The sequence below is a fragment of the Galendromus occidentalis genome, unplaced genomic scaffold (assembly GCF_000255335.2).
Source record: "Galendromus occidentalis unplaced genomic scaffold, Mocc_1.1 scf7180000077520, whole genome shotgun sequence".
In the NCBI taxonomy this organism is placed as follows: Eukaryota; Metazoa; Arthropoda; class Arachnida; order Mesostigmata; family Phytoseiidae; genus Galendromus; species Galendromus occidentalis.
This window is the reverse complement of record NW_003805508.1, coordinates 34,392-46,512: the sequence shown is the minus strand read 5'-3', so window position 1 is coordinate 46,512 and position 12,121 is coordinate 34,392. Positions and strand designations below refer to the sequence as shown.

Here is a 12,121-nt window from a genome sequence, read left to right as displayed (position 1 = left end):
GTATTCGAGATAGGGTTACAGAGCCGATTCGACGACCGAGCCGCGATCAGGTTGCGCGCGATCGGCATCCCAGAGATCGCCAAAGAGGCTTTCCCGGTGTCAAACGAGACCTGGAGCCTCCGGCCGATGGCGGACGCCGCCGAGAACATCAGTAGGCGCGAAATCGATATTCTGATCGGCATAGACGTTCTTGCTAGAATTAAATGCGGAGAGGAGCGGATCCTCGACGACCGGATGGTCGCGAGTGAAACGATCTTCGGTTGGGTAGTCGCTGGAAGAGACAGTTCGACCGACGGGTGGTCGAGTGGTTAGCGCGTTTGTCACTTCTCGTGCAAACGTGCGTTTCACTTCGTGAAATGCCGCAACGACGCCGCTCGCGCGGAAGGCGGTGTGGGTTCGATCCCTGCTGCCGGAAAAATATGCAGGTACTCGGCCTTGATCCTCCTGGGTACATTTGCTCTATGGATCCGTCCTCGGAAGCAATGTGAATAACAGTACCCGGGACGTCAAACCTTGGCTGTGTGGATCAGCCCGAAAAAGTTTTTTCTGGAAGAGACAGTTCGTCGACCGAGCTCCAACGCTCACAGGTCTTCGTGACAGCAAATCTCTATCAGCCAGGCACGAGACTATCGGATTCTAGAGTCGTGAGCATGTTCGCTCGACCGACGAACGGAAGGGAGAGTTCTGACCCGTCCAGCGGGGTGGAGTTCAGCTCCGAAGCAGACCCGAACCAACAGCTGAGAACGGATCTGGAGAAGTTATGGTCATGAGAACTCCTCGGGATTGAAGTACCTACGGTAGAATCGATTAGCACAGCAGAAGCGAATCTGCAGAATTTCTTCAGGAATGGCATTCAGAGGTTGGAGAACGGTCGCTATATGGTCAGTCTCCCATTCAAAGAGAACATTCGGTTCCTTGGAGACAACGAAAACGTGGCGCGCGGTAGTCTCAAGCGGTTCCTCGTGAAAAATCGGAATAAGCAAGAACTCATAGCCGCAGTCGATCGGGAGATGAAAAGTTACCTCGAACGTGGATACGCGGAACCAGCAACACCGAAAAAGCCGGGCGAACTAGTTCATTATTTACCGATATTACCAGTCGTCAAGCAGAGTCCAGCTCGGGATGTATTCAAGGTGCGAGTAGTAAAAGATGCTGGAGCCAGACGAAAAGATGAGGCAGCCTTAAACGACGTTCTCCATTGCGGCGCGAATTTGCTGCCAGACGTGATTAAGGTCCTCTTGCGATTTCGGCGAGACGAAATCGCTATCGTATGTGACATCGAGAAGGCCTTTCTCCAGTATCGGATCCATCCGGATCACAGAACGTTCCTTCGATACTTCTGGCCGCAAGGGTTAAGTGAGAACCCGCAGGCTCCGGTTAGGGAATTTTGGAGCACAGTTCTCGATTTCGGGATTGTCTCAAGCCCGTTCATCCATTGCGCGGGAATCAAGTTCCATATCCGACATCTCATGGAGGAGCACCCGAGCAAAGCAGAATCTCTGAAGGACGTGGACGAGAACTTCTATATGGACGATATCGTTTTCTCAGAAAAGACAGCAGTCGCGGGTTTCGAGAGTTCGGACTTTTTGTTTTAAGCGTTCCGCGCGGGTGGCTTCAGGCTTCGAAAATGGGCTACCAATAGCTCAGAGCTGGGCGGCAGGATTCGGGACTCGATGAGCGATCCGGACATCCAGGTCGCCTTCGACCAAGTAGACGCAAAGTTCCTCGGCATTGGCTGGAACTTACGAAGTGACGAACTGGCGATATCTCTTTCGTCGGCCCTCGAGACTCTCGAGTCCAGCAGGCCGACGAAACGTTCACCCTTGAAAAGCACGGCACAGATCTTCGACCCACTGGGTTTTATTTCGCCCATCACAATCAGGCCGAAATCACTCTTGCAATCTCTATGGAAGCAGAAAATAGATTGGGACGTAGAGCTGACGGAATCCAACTTAGAGCATTTTGTGGACGTGAAGAACAGTTTCGAACGCGCGCAAAACTTTCGTCTGCCTCGGAATATAAACACAACATCGCGAGACGTCATCGGGAGAGAACTCCATGTGTTCTGCGACTCGAGTATGTCTGCTCTCGGCTGTGTTGTTCACGTGCGGGAAATCTCGAGAAGGGGTGGCGCGAGAGTTTCGTTCGTGGCCTCGAAGGCGAGAGCGGTGCCGCTGAAGAGCGCATATTCGATCCACAAATCGGAACTGATCGGAGCGGTAATAGGAGCGCGCATGGGAGATAAAATAAAACGCTATCTCAATTATCATTTCGATTCCACGTGTTTTTGGTGCGATAATTCACCCACACTACACTGGATAAAAGACTCGCCAGAGCGCTGGAAGGTCTTCGTTGGAAATAGGATCCGGGAGATTCAATCGCTCACAGACTGCGCGGATTGGGACTACGTTAAGTCAGCCGAAAATCCAGCAGATCTGTTGAGTCGTGGAATTAATATAGCCGATGCGGAATTCAGTTCGATGTGGACTTCAGGACCTCCATGGTTGACGACTCCAGGTCGTCCGACGGAGAAACACTCGCTGAACGTTCACTTTGCGAACGAGATTGAGAAAGAGAGGAAGACGAGGGTTCTTCTCGCAGGAGTCGAGCTGAATCCCGGGTTCCTATCGCTTGGCTCCCGATTGTCATCTTGGAGCACATTGGTTAATAGCATTGCAAGGATTCTTAGATGGTCAGCGAATCGGCGCTCTCCAGCGACGAAGATTGCTCTCGCTGATCCAGTCAGCACGCAGGAGTCGCTCCAGGCGACCGAGAGAATACTGGCGAATGTTCAGAGAGCCCACTTCGGGGATGAATTAGCATCCAGTTTCTAAGACATCGCGAAGAACAGCAGGTTATTCAAACTAGCGCCATTCGTCGACGAACTCGGAGTATTGCGATGTCGCTCCAGATTAGAACGCGCCGAGGAATTAAGTTTCGAGGAGAAATTTCCAAGGCTACTCCCGGGCGAGGATGCAGCGGTTAGGCTCCTCGTTTGATTTTTTCACGAAAAAAGATGTCATCACGTCGGAGGTGTCACAGCGACCCTCAGTATTCTTCGGAGAAAATACTATATTTTGTCAGCGCGGCGAGCGGTGAAGAGCGTCCTGAAGGACTGCAAGAGATGCATGCTGCGGAGCGCCCCATTTGGGCGCGACCGTTTAGGCGCGGCTGTTTGGGCGCGGGCCATTTGGGCGCAGAGCCGTTTAGGCGCGAGCACTTTGGGCGCAGAGCCGTTTGGGCGCGAGCCATTTGGGCGCACAATTGTTTGCTCGCGGAAGTCTTGGTTGTCCGGTGAACGGCTTACGGTTTATCACCAATTCTCGTCCCAACCGCTCGGTTCCAGTGAAACGACAGTCTGGATTACGACTAGACGGAAACGCCGGAAATACTTCCCCGTTGGCTTCCGAGAGCGAATCATGAGTTCTGAGTGGATCCATCTGCGTATGAAGATTATCAAACTCTTGGCGAAGAAAAAAAATGCGCTCGATACGAACACGGACGGCGTCGGAGGTGCATCCCATTCTTTGACTTAGGTCTTCGAATTCTCCGCTCATACCATACTATTCGGGATGAGCGAGTTTTTAGGCTTATCTATACGTATTGACATTTGGACGCGCGAGGCCTAGACGTGTCACGTTACTCTGACTCCGGCGATTCAGGGGCAGTCTGCGGTCCGCTGTTCGATGCCTGCATCCTGAAATTCCGTGCCAGCCCACGCAAGTAGTCCACCGTGGTCCTCTGACCGAATTCTCTCACAACTTTGAGAATTCGCTCATCGGCGGAGTCGTACCAAATGGGTCGCGCCCAAACAGCCGCGCCTAAACGGTCGCGCCCAAACAGCCGCGCCCAAATGGGGCGCTCCGTATGCTACATAGATAGGTGCTAGATAGATGCTAGAGGTCACAATCCAAAACCGAAGCGCAGTAAGTTCTGCGCTCAAACGGCTCGCGCCCAAACGGCTCGCGCCCAAGCGGCCCGCGCCCAAATGGCTCGGCGCCCAAACGGCCCTGCGCCCAAACGGTCGCGCCCAAATGGGGTGCACCGGCATGCTGTTTCGCGCAGAAGCAGCGACAGAGCCAGTCCCCCCAATACCGAATTTCAGACTAGAGACGGCGGCACCGTTCACGGTCTGCGGCACAGATTATGCGGGGCCGATCTCCTATAGACATGAGGATGGCACCCTCCGGAAAAGCTACATACTGCTTTTCGTAGGTCCGGCTTCCGGAGCCATCCATCTTGAGCTTGTTCCAGACATGTCGGCGTATGAATTTCTCTTGTCGTTGAAGAAATTTCTCGCCCGATTCAGCAACGTAACGCGAATCATGTCGGACAACGGTCTATCATTCGTCAGGGCAGCTAGGGAATTGAAAATAATCTACGATCATGTGAAATGTCCAGCCGTTCAGCAGCACCTCGTCGATGCGGAAATTACGTGGGAATTCATCACCCCTCACGCGCCCACTCACGGCGCATGGTGGGAAAGTATGGTTCAAACGGTGAAACGTCCGCTAAGGAAAATTCTAGGTCGAGGCGCCCTGCGGTTCAGGGAGTTAGAAACAGTGCTGGTAGAAATTGAATCCTTGGTGAATCAAAGACCTCTCACGGCGGTGCAACTCGATCCGAATGAGATCAGCGCTTTGTCGCCGGCGGATCTACTCCACGGACATAGAGCGAAGCCGCCCCTGCCTGAAATGAAATTCAAACCAGATTCGCGAGAAGCAGCGAACTCGATAGTTTTTTCGAGGCGTTGGAAACACCAGCAATCGGTTATTCGAGCCTTCCAGAAGCGGTTTTCGCAAGAATATATCCAGTATCTAAGAACCGCGCATAGTAGGAATCCGTCAGAGTCGCGCAGCGTACAAGTCGGCGATGTATGCCTCTTGCAGGATCCAAGTCCTTCTAAAGCGCGTTGGCCTCTACTATGTCGAGTGCTGAGTCTTTCGGGCGGGGAGAGAACGGATCGTCGGCAACGATCCTGTCTCATTAAGACGGCTTCAGGCCAAGTCTTTCAGAGACCGGTGCAGTGGCTCTACCCGCTAGAGGTCTAGCTACGAGAGGGTGGAGAGAACGAGCAACGGATAGTACCATTACATATACTATTGAAGATAATATTACATCCCAACATATGATCAGACGAACGGCGAAAGATGACGACTCCTCCCCAGACTCAAATCGTGGGCATCAGTCTGAGTCCCGACGTCCACGCGGAGGTTCGCCAGAGCGGTGACGAGGGGTTGGGCGACGCAGGGATGGCCGTCGTTCGGGGGGAGGGGCGATAGACGTCGGGGCGAGCGGCGCGTCGGCAGTCGGCGGGGCAGGCGGGTGATCAGCGGCTCGGCTTGGCGGGGAGCGTGGGTTCAGCGGTTGGAAAACCGGCGGGCGAGTTGCGGACGAGGCGATGGCGGCCTGGAGGACCTCGCGGCAAGGATCGGTGAAATCCAAGGAGGAAAGGTCTAGGCGGTTAGACCGCGCGACGCTGCGTACACGGTTAAGGAGCTCCTCACAGACCGCAATCGGCAACGGGTCCCGGGTTCCGCGTCGGCGGGCGGCGGCGGCTTCGCAAAAGGGGCGCCGTTCCCCAAACTCATGGCATCCCGTACCTCGCGACATGCTCTGCGGAGCTCATTGTAACGTAGGTTCCGGACTTGTCTTGAAGGAGCGACGGAGTTGACGAACAGGCCATGAGGGCTACGGTGGAAGCTCGACATCACGGCTGGTGGCTTGTGCCTCGGCGGTTCCGGTGAGAATGACCCCGTGGAACGAGGAAGTTTCTAACTCGGCTTGGAATTAAGGAAAGGAGGCAGTCGAACGCTCTCCGAAACGGGTGGAATTCCGTAATGTCCATCCAGTGGCCCGGTTCCAGACCCCGACGCGTCGACTCATGTGTCTGCTCCGCACATTTCGCACTACTAGTTAGTCGGTTAGGATTTCATTTCCGTAGGTAGAGATCCAGTCAATGTTCTCCAGGAAACAAGGTTGACCGGAATTCTCGAATGTCAAATTTCAGCGTCGCGCCCTCCGAACGAGGCGGAAGAGCGAAGAGTTCGACTGTAAGGCATCCGGAGTGTCATCTCGAGGATTCGGCCGGGAGTGTGACGCATATCTAGGTAGAATTATATGCTGCAATAAAGATGAGCCGACGGCTGTCGTGGAGTGGTCATAGAGAGCGCTGAGGTGCGGGGGGAGTCTGACGTGCATCCACCTCTGGAAGCTTCACGGGCCGCAGCGGACACACACACAGTTGAGAACCAACCGTCCATCGAGACGGTCAGACGACCACGACGGCTTAGGCGATTAAACCGAAATTCAGTTTCGTACTTTCCCGAGGCCAAACTGTGGCATCATAACAGCAATGTTTTCAAGTGTCACTCGGTGCTGATTGATGATAATTGAACGCCTAACCATTCGGTGTCCTTGCTCGGGTAGGGTACTGTGAAGTGAATTGAAGACGCAAACTTTGAGCTCTCATCGTTGCAAGAAGAAATTTTGAGCAGGAAGATGGCTCGCTCGAGGATCTGCAGCAGGCGCAGCAAAAGCCTAGGTTAGTTCGAAAATCGAGTGGGACAAAAACAGCAACTTTTTCCCCTAAATTCGATATCTCTGGTTGGGAAAGGCCGAATTCCATGCGGTAGACGTTGCTGTGAATGTCTCCGCAAGCACGTCAAAGAAGAAAGAGGTTATGAGTCGGGTAGCACGTACTCGGTGTCTACCCGGTGGGGTTAGGGGGTCGGGGGGTCCTGAGTGCTGATTTGAGGGTCTGTTCCCCCGGGCATCGTAGCGCCTCCGGAGAAATTCAGAATAACGTTTGTGGCATGGGATTCGGCCTCTTCAAACAAGAGATATCGAATTTAGCGAAAAAGTCGCTGTTCTCGAACGTTCGAAACTCGAATGGGAAACAAACATCAACTTTTTTCCCCAGATTCGATATCTCTGGTTTGAAGAGGCCGAATTTCATGCGGTAGACGTTGTTCTGAATGTCTCCGCAGGCGCTCGCTGACTAACATCCTACAATCACATATCTCTCTGTATAAGTCGTTCCCGTCGACATCATTCGAATACACATTGGCAAATGACAAACAATCGGACTTCAATTCGTCCAGCTGGCCTTGTAGTAGCCGCTGAGTGTCGAGAAGGAACCCGAAAGTATTGTCGAGGTTTGTCAGCCGCTCGAACCTTTCTCTCATTTCTCGCTGAAGCCGGTCGATACTCCGTGCATATCCCTTCTGCAGACATTTGGACCTTGAATCATTATATCACGCGATATACGAGAAAACGATTGAATTTAATCGTCGAAGTATTCTCAAACAAATTGGCTTAGGCTCTTAATGCGATGGTTGTTGCTGAACATCCTCAATGAGCTCTTCGGTTCGATCCGCGATACCTTGATCCGAAGCTGAGCTTCGAGATTCTCATTGGTCAGCCGGCTTCGCCCCTTCGTTTTGACGAAAACCATATGCGAAAATGCCGACTCGCACAAGTATGATGTGGCGAAGGGAACCAGCTTCTTCAGAGCTTTCATCGCGAGGGACTCGTATGGAACCACAGCTGCGGTCCACATCGCGGATGTCCCTTCCTGATGGTGTATCGAGCGTAGGAGATTGTCACAGCTTACTTCGATGAGGCTTTCTTTCTCTGAGGCGCTCAACTTATCTGGCATGCGATGTACATCCACGTAAAAAGGATTCTCGACCCCTGTATCGTCGGTAAGATCTTCGCTCGGGAGATTATCATCGAATTGATCTTGTAGCTGTCGTAGGTGATGTGCCATCAGGCAAACTAACTGAGGATCTCTCCCTTCGAGCGAGAAAACTTCTGAAGTTTCGGGGAAAAATTCGAAATTCCCTCTCTCGATGCTGCCGAGCCAGAGACTTATCTTGCCCTTGAAAGCGTGGAGCCTCTGCTTTGCGGTGATCTGATTCATCGTCGGGGTCTGCAGGGTTGCATTCAAGACGTTAATGTGGGCGAAAATGTCCGATAGGTAAGCGATGTATGCGCCGCATCCGTTCTGATGGAAGAGTTGCCCAAGATAAATTTGTTTCTGCTCGAGAAGGAACAAACGCACTTCTTCACGGAGCGAATACAGTCTCTCAAGCATGTTCCCTCGGGAAAGCCAGCGAGCCTCTGTGTGGAACAGGAGCTGATGATGATCGGCGTCGGTTCCCTCGCACATAAGCTTGAAGAGTCGGGAATTCGTTGCGCGATCTTTTATGAAATTTACCACCTGAACACAGCTGTCCATGACGTTCTTCAGCTCAATGGGCATCGATTTGCATGCCAGGGCTTGGCGATGGATGAAACAATGTGTCCATTCCGCGTTCGGGGCAATAGCTGAGAACTTACGGACGTATCCTGACGTACGCCCCGTCATATTCCTGGCACCATCGGTACAAATTCCGACACATTTATTCCAGTCGAGATCCATGTCTGACGTTGCGGACATGAAGGCCGAGAAGATTTCGTCCGAAGTCGTCCGACCTTCGAGGGCTGCACAGAACAAAAAGTCCTCCATTATGTCATCCTGATCGACGGATCGTATGAAGCAGATTAGTTGAGCGATGTTGCCGCAGTCGGTCGATTCGTCAAGCTGCACCGCGAAAAAAGGCGAGCTCCGAACTCTGCACAGTACTTGGTCTTTCATATCACTGCTGATTTCGAGGATGCGGCGTGAGATTGTCCTCGCGAACCGCGGGATATCTTGCACGATTCGGGCTCCCGAACCACCGAACAACGTACTGACCGTTTCCTGAATGCATGGAAAAATCAGTTGTTCAATGATGTTGAAAGGCTTCCCACATTTGGCCACACGATGAGCTGTCTTGTAGAAGACGAGCGAAATTTCCTACCAGGAAATTCGAGCTCTACCAGGAAAACATCGACCATCTCCGCAGAAGACACCTCGCGTATCTCATGGCAGATCAGGGAACTCTGCTCAATCCAGAAAGTGTCCACAATTTACCGAAACAGGTTTGTTTCCTGAGGAATATTTGGCGACGCCTGAAAGATTGTTTCGCTAATGAAATCTAACAAGAACCCCACCGGATCCGTACAATCCTGTGATTGATTCCACCCGACTCAGAACAATCTCACGAGAGCTCGTTTACCCTTCCGATTCCCCAGCATCTTACAAGACGCCGAGTCAAACGCAACAAGACCGTCATTCAGGTCATCCTTGGAGGCGACATGGCTGACGATCAGAAGGAAGAGAGCGTTCGAACGAAAAACATAAAACAGACGGAAATTCTCGTCGACCTGAGAGAAGCCATCCTCCAAGTAAGTCATCCCTGGACGTTCACCGGCTACTGACTAAAGCAGCCCTCCAGGCCGGCTTTTTATGGAGCTCCGTCGTGATCTCATGTGCACGACTTGCCGACCCTACTCGGCATATTCGATCGACCGAGCTCGTTCCAGAGGGAACGGATACGGCATTCGTTAGCCAGATCCTCATAGGTGAGATGTTTCACATCGTTGCAGATTGCTCGACACTTCACCTCGTTGGATCCGAAAATACAAATCAATTTAACTGCCGATTACTCGATGGAATCTCATTCGAAAGACCATCAAAACTTTGCCCTGAGCACATCCGCCAAACCGAAGCGCGCTAAAGCTCTCCTTGATTTCGAGAGAACCGATAACGATGAGCTCGGTTTCAAGAAGAACGATATAATTGTTGTTGTGAGTCAACGCGACGAGCACTGTTGGGTGAGTTCAAGAAGCAGTGAGATGCGCCTCAATCTCCGATTTTCCGCGAATGCGCTCATTGTCATACCGAGAGGCTGTCCAAGGTAGCCCTTAGCGAACTTAAAATGCGTTCCAGACGGGTGAGCTGAATGGATGTCGAGGTTGGTTTCCAGCCAAGTTCGTGAAGCTGCTCGACGAGCGCTCGAAGCCCTACTCGCTCGCGGGCGATGACACCGTCACGGAAGCGGTGACCGACCTGGCTCGAGGAGTGTGAGTGCTCAAATTGAAAAAATTCTGACACACACACTCAAACCATCCAGGGACATCCGGATATAATTGATTCGTTCTCGTGTGTAGCTTGTGTCCGGCCATGAAGGCTGTCCTAGAGTACGGACTCCGGAGACCATCGTTTGGCCAGCTGTCCATGCACCCCTGGCAATTCATCGAAGAGGTTGCGAGTCGACAAGTCGAGAAGGATCTGAATTCCGTTTACTCTCGACTCGTGCTGTGTAAGACATTCCGCCTAGATGAAGATGGAAAGGTCCTCAGTCCTGAAGAAGTTCTCTTTCGGGTAGGAATCGTCTACGTATTCTAACTACTTCCCTGAATAATCACGGTGGTAGGAGAATTTCCTGTGGAAAAACGGGCAAGGGACCTCTCATGGTAGACGACGAATTTTTCTTCCCAGTCCGTGCAAGCAGTGAACGTGACACACGATGCGGTCAACGCGGCGATGGACGTCAAGCTGCGTACGCTTGTCTGCATCGGTCTTAATGAGCAATTGCTCCACTTGTGGTTCGAGGTGCTCTGCTCCAGGATCGACGTCGTGCAAAAATGGTACCATCCGTGGTCTTTTGTGAATTCTCCTGGCTGGGTGCAAATCAAGTGCGAGCTAAGGTAATGTCGAATGAGTGAGCCATTGATAATTGCAAATGCTGCTTACTGCTACAAAAAGCGTGAGCCTAGACTGATCGAAGTCCCATGTCTTATTTCAGGCTCCTCAATCAATTTTCTTTCAATCTGAGTCCCGATTGGGGACTTCCGTCGAAAGTTGCTCCGTCTCAAGAACCTCTCAGAGAGGGCGTTCGTGATATGCTAGTAGAACATCATCTCTTCTCATGGGACCTCTGAGACGATCTCATGATCGAGCTGATTCATCTATCAATCCTGCGGATTGCTGTTCAATACATGTTCAACAAGTAGTGAACCAACTTTGTTTTAGTCGAAAACTCTGTCGACGAAAATTCGGAAAGTTACGTTCCCACTATTTGAGATGTTGCAACCCTCTCACCTCAGGAATTCGCAGAGAATTCCGTGTCCTGTGAGAAACTGTAAATCTTTGTTGATAAGCTATACACTTCGTCAGCGCAGAGAGATCTACTCTGCGGACTCCTGACGCTGGAGAGCCAGTGCTCTCGTCTCTGACTCATTTATGTCCACCGATTTGTTGACGATTGTTCTTGTGATGTCTGTTGAAATATTTTCCATTAAACAGCACCAGACTGCTCCATAGCGAAATATTCTTGGAACTTTCTTCCTGTTTGTCAGAATTCGATGAAATTCGGGCCTGCGATAGCTCCCCCGATGGTCAACATGCTGGAGAAATTTCATTGCGCTGGGTCGAAAGGAAGCGGAGATTAGGGCGGTTTAGTGCGTTTTCTTGGAAATTGAGGCTCTTTGACGCTGCTTTCTCCTTTGTCAGCGGTTTGGAGCGCTCTCGATCTGTTTGCATATTCGTATTCCTCATGGGGGAAGCATCGATTTTAATGATGGAAAAAGTACCGATTCGATGAAATTTTCGTGAAGTTATGATGGGTTCTTGAAATTGGGTTAATTTCGGGACGTCGATTTTAGAACTTATGGATTTGAGGGTCTGTTCCTCTCGGGCGTCGTAGCGCCTGCGGAGACATTCGGAATAACGTCTATCGCACGAGATTTGGCCTTTCCAAACTAGAGATATCGAGTTCGGCGATAAAGTTGCTGTTTTCGAACTCGAACGCTCGAAATCCAACGGTTTTCAATAAATCTGATGACGACGAAATCACTTGCTATCGACTATCGAGTCATCGAGTAGACCGCTCGTCACTCTGTTTTCCTTTGTGTCGTCGCACCCCGTCTCCCGGACCTAACATAAGCTTGAAGAGGTAGTCTAAATTCTAGCGGCGGCCAAGTGGGGGCCACGCAGCAAAATTGTCGGGGATCCACGGCGAGATTCCCGGAGAGACGGGATCAGAGTGAGCCTTTATGACGGGAAGCAGCATCGTTGGTCACCTAATCGTAAGCATTCGCTTGGTGACTCCACGCAGCACATTCCAAAGCGAGAACACGAAATCACGGCATGTTCATGCACATGGAGTGCTTAGTTATATCGCAGTCTCCGATGGGTCAGGCGAGTAACTCGGAAACCAACGGAGAGACAGCGGGAGAGACTGCTGGAACA

At 51.6% G+C, this 12,121-nt stretch overlaps 3 protein-coding genes across 3 annotated transcripts; 2 read left to right on the top strand and 1 right to left on the bottom strand.

Moving 5' to 3' along the window:
- Nucleotides 1-4,034: 4,034 nt before the first annotated feature.
- Nucleotides 4,035-5,051, top strand: LOC114828437 (uncharacterized). Its single transcript, XM_029112607.1, has one exon. It carries the CDS (start codon nt 4,035-4,037, stop codon nt 5,049-5,051), a length of 1,017 nt encoding a protein of 338 aa, XP_028968440.1.
- A 2,252-nt stretch (nt 5,052-7,303) lies between these two features.
- Nucleotides 7,304-8,512, bottom strand: LOC100902656 (zinc finger BED domain-containing protein 5-like). The gene is made up of 2 exons (XM_003747422.1): nt 7,882-8,512; nt 7,304-7,797 (listed from the first exon to the last, which is right to left on the bottom strand). Exons 1-2 carry the CDS (start codon nt 8,510-8,512, stop codon nt 7,304-7,306), a joined length of 1,125 nt encoding a protein of 374 aa, XP_003747470.1.
- A 46-nt stretch (nt 8,513-8,558) lies between these two features.
- On the top strand, nt 8,559-11,139 carry LOC100902515 (small G protein signaling modulator 3-like). Its single transcript, XM_003747421.2, has 8 exons — nt 8,559-8,632; nt 8,850-8,967; nt 9,121-9,273; nt 9,475-9,702; nt 9,818-9,951; nt 10,039-10,252; nt 10,370-10,578; nt 10,677-11,139. The coding sequence occupies exons 1-8, from the start codon at nt 8,559-8,561 to the stop codon at nt 10,810-10,812; spliced, it is 1,266 nt and encodes a 421-aa protein (XP_003747469.1). The 3' UTR covers nt 10,813-11,139.
- Nucleotides 11,140-12,121: the final 982 nt, after the last annotated feature.

Excerpts from the sequence above, each read along its gene's own strand:
- LOC114828437 (XM_029112607.1), top strand. The coding sequence starts at position 4,035 with ATGGGGTGCACCGGCATGCTGTTTCGCGCAGAAGCAGCGACAGAGCCA.
- LOC100902656 (XM_003747422.1), bottom strand. The coding sequence starts at position 8,512 with ATGGAGGACTTTTTGTTCTGTGCAGCCCTCGAAGGTCGGACGACTTCG. Across the intron at positions 7,798-7,881 it reads GAGGCTCCACGCTTTCAAGG|GGAGAGATCCTCAGTTAGTT; the intron begins GCAAGATAAGTC and ends TCTCGCTCGAAG.
- LOC100902515 (XM_003747421.2), top strand. The coding sequence starts at position 8,559 with ATGTTGCCGCAGTCGGTCGATTCGTCAAGCTGCACCGCGAAAAAAGGC. Across the intron at positions 9,274-9,474 it reads TGAGAGAAGCCATCCTCCAA|ATTGCTCGACACTTCACCTC; the intron begins GTAAGTCATCCC and ends ACATCGTTGCAG. Across the intron at positions 10,253-10,369 it reads CTGAAGAAGTTCTCTTTCGG|TCCGTGCAAGCAGTGAACGT; the intron begins GTAGGAATCGTC and ends TTTTCTTCCCAG.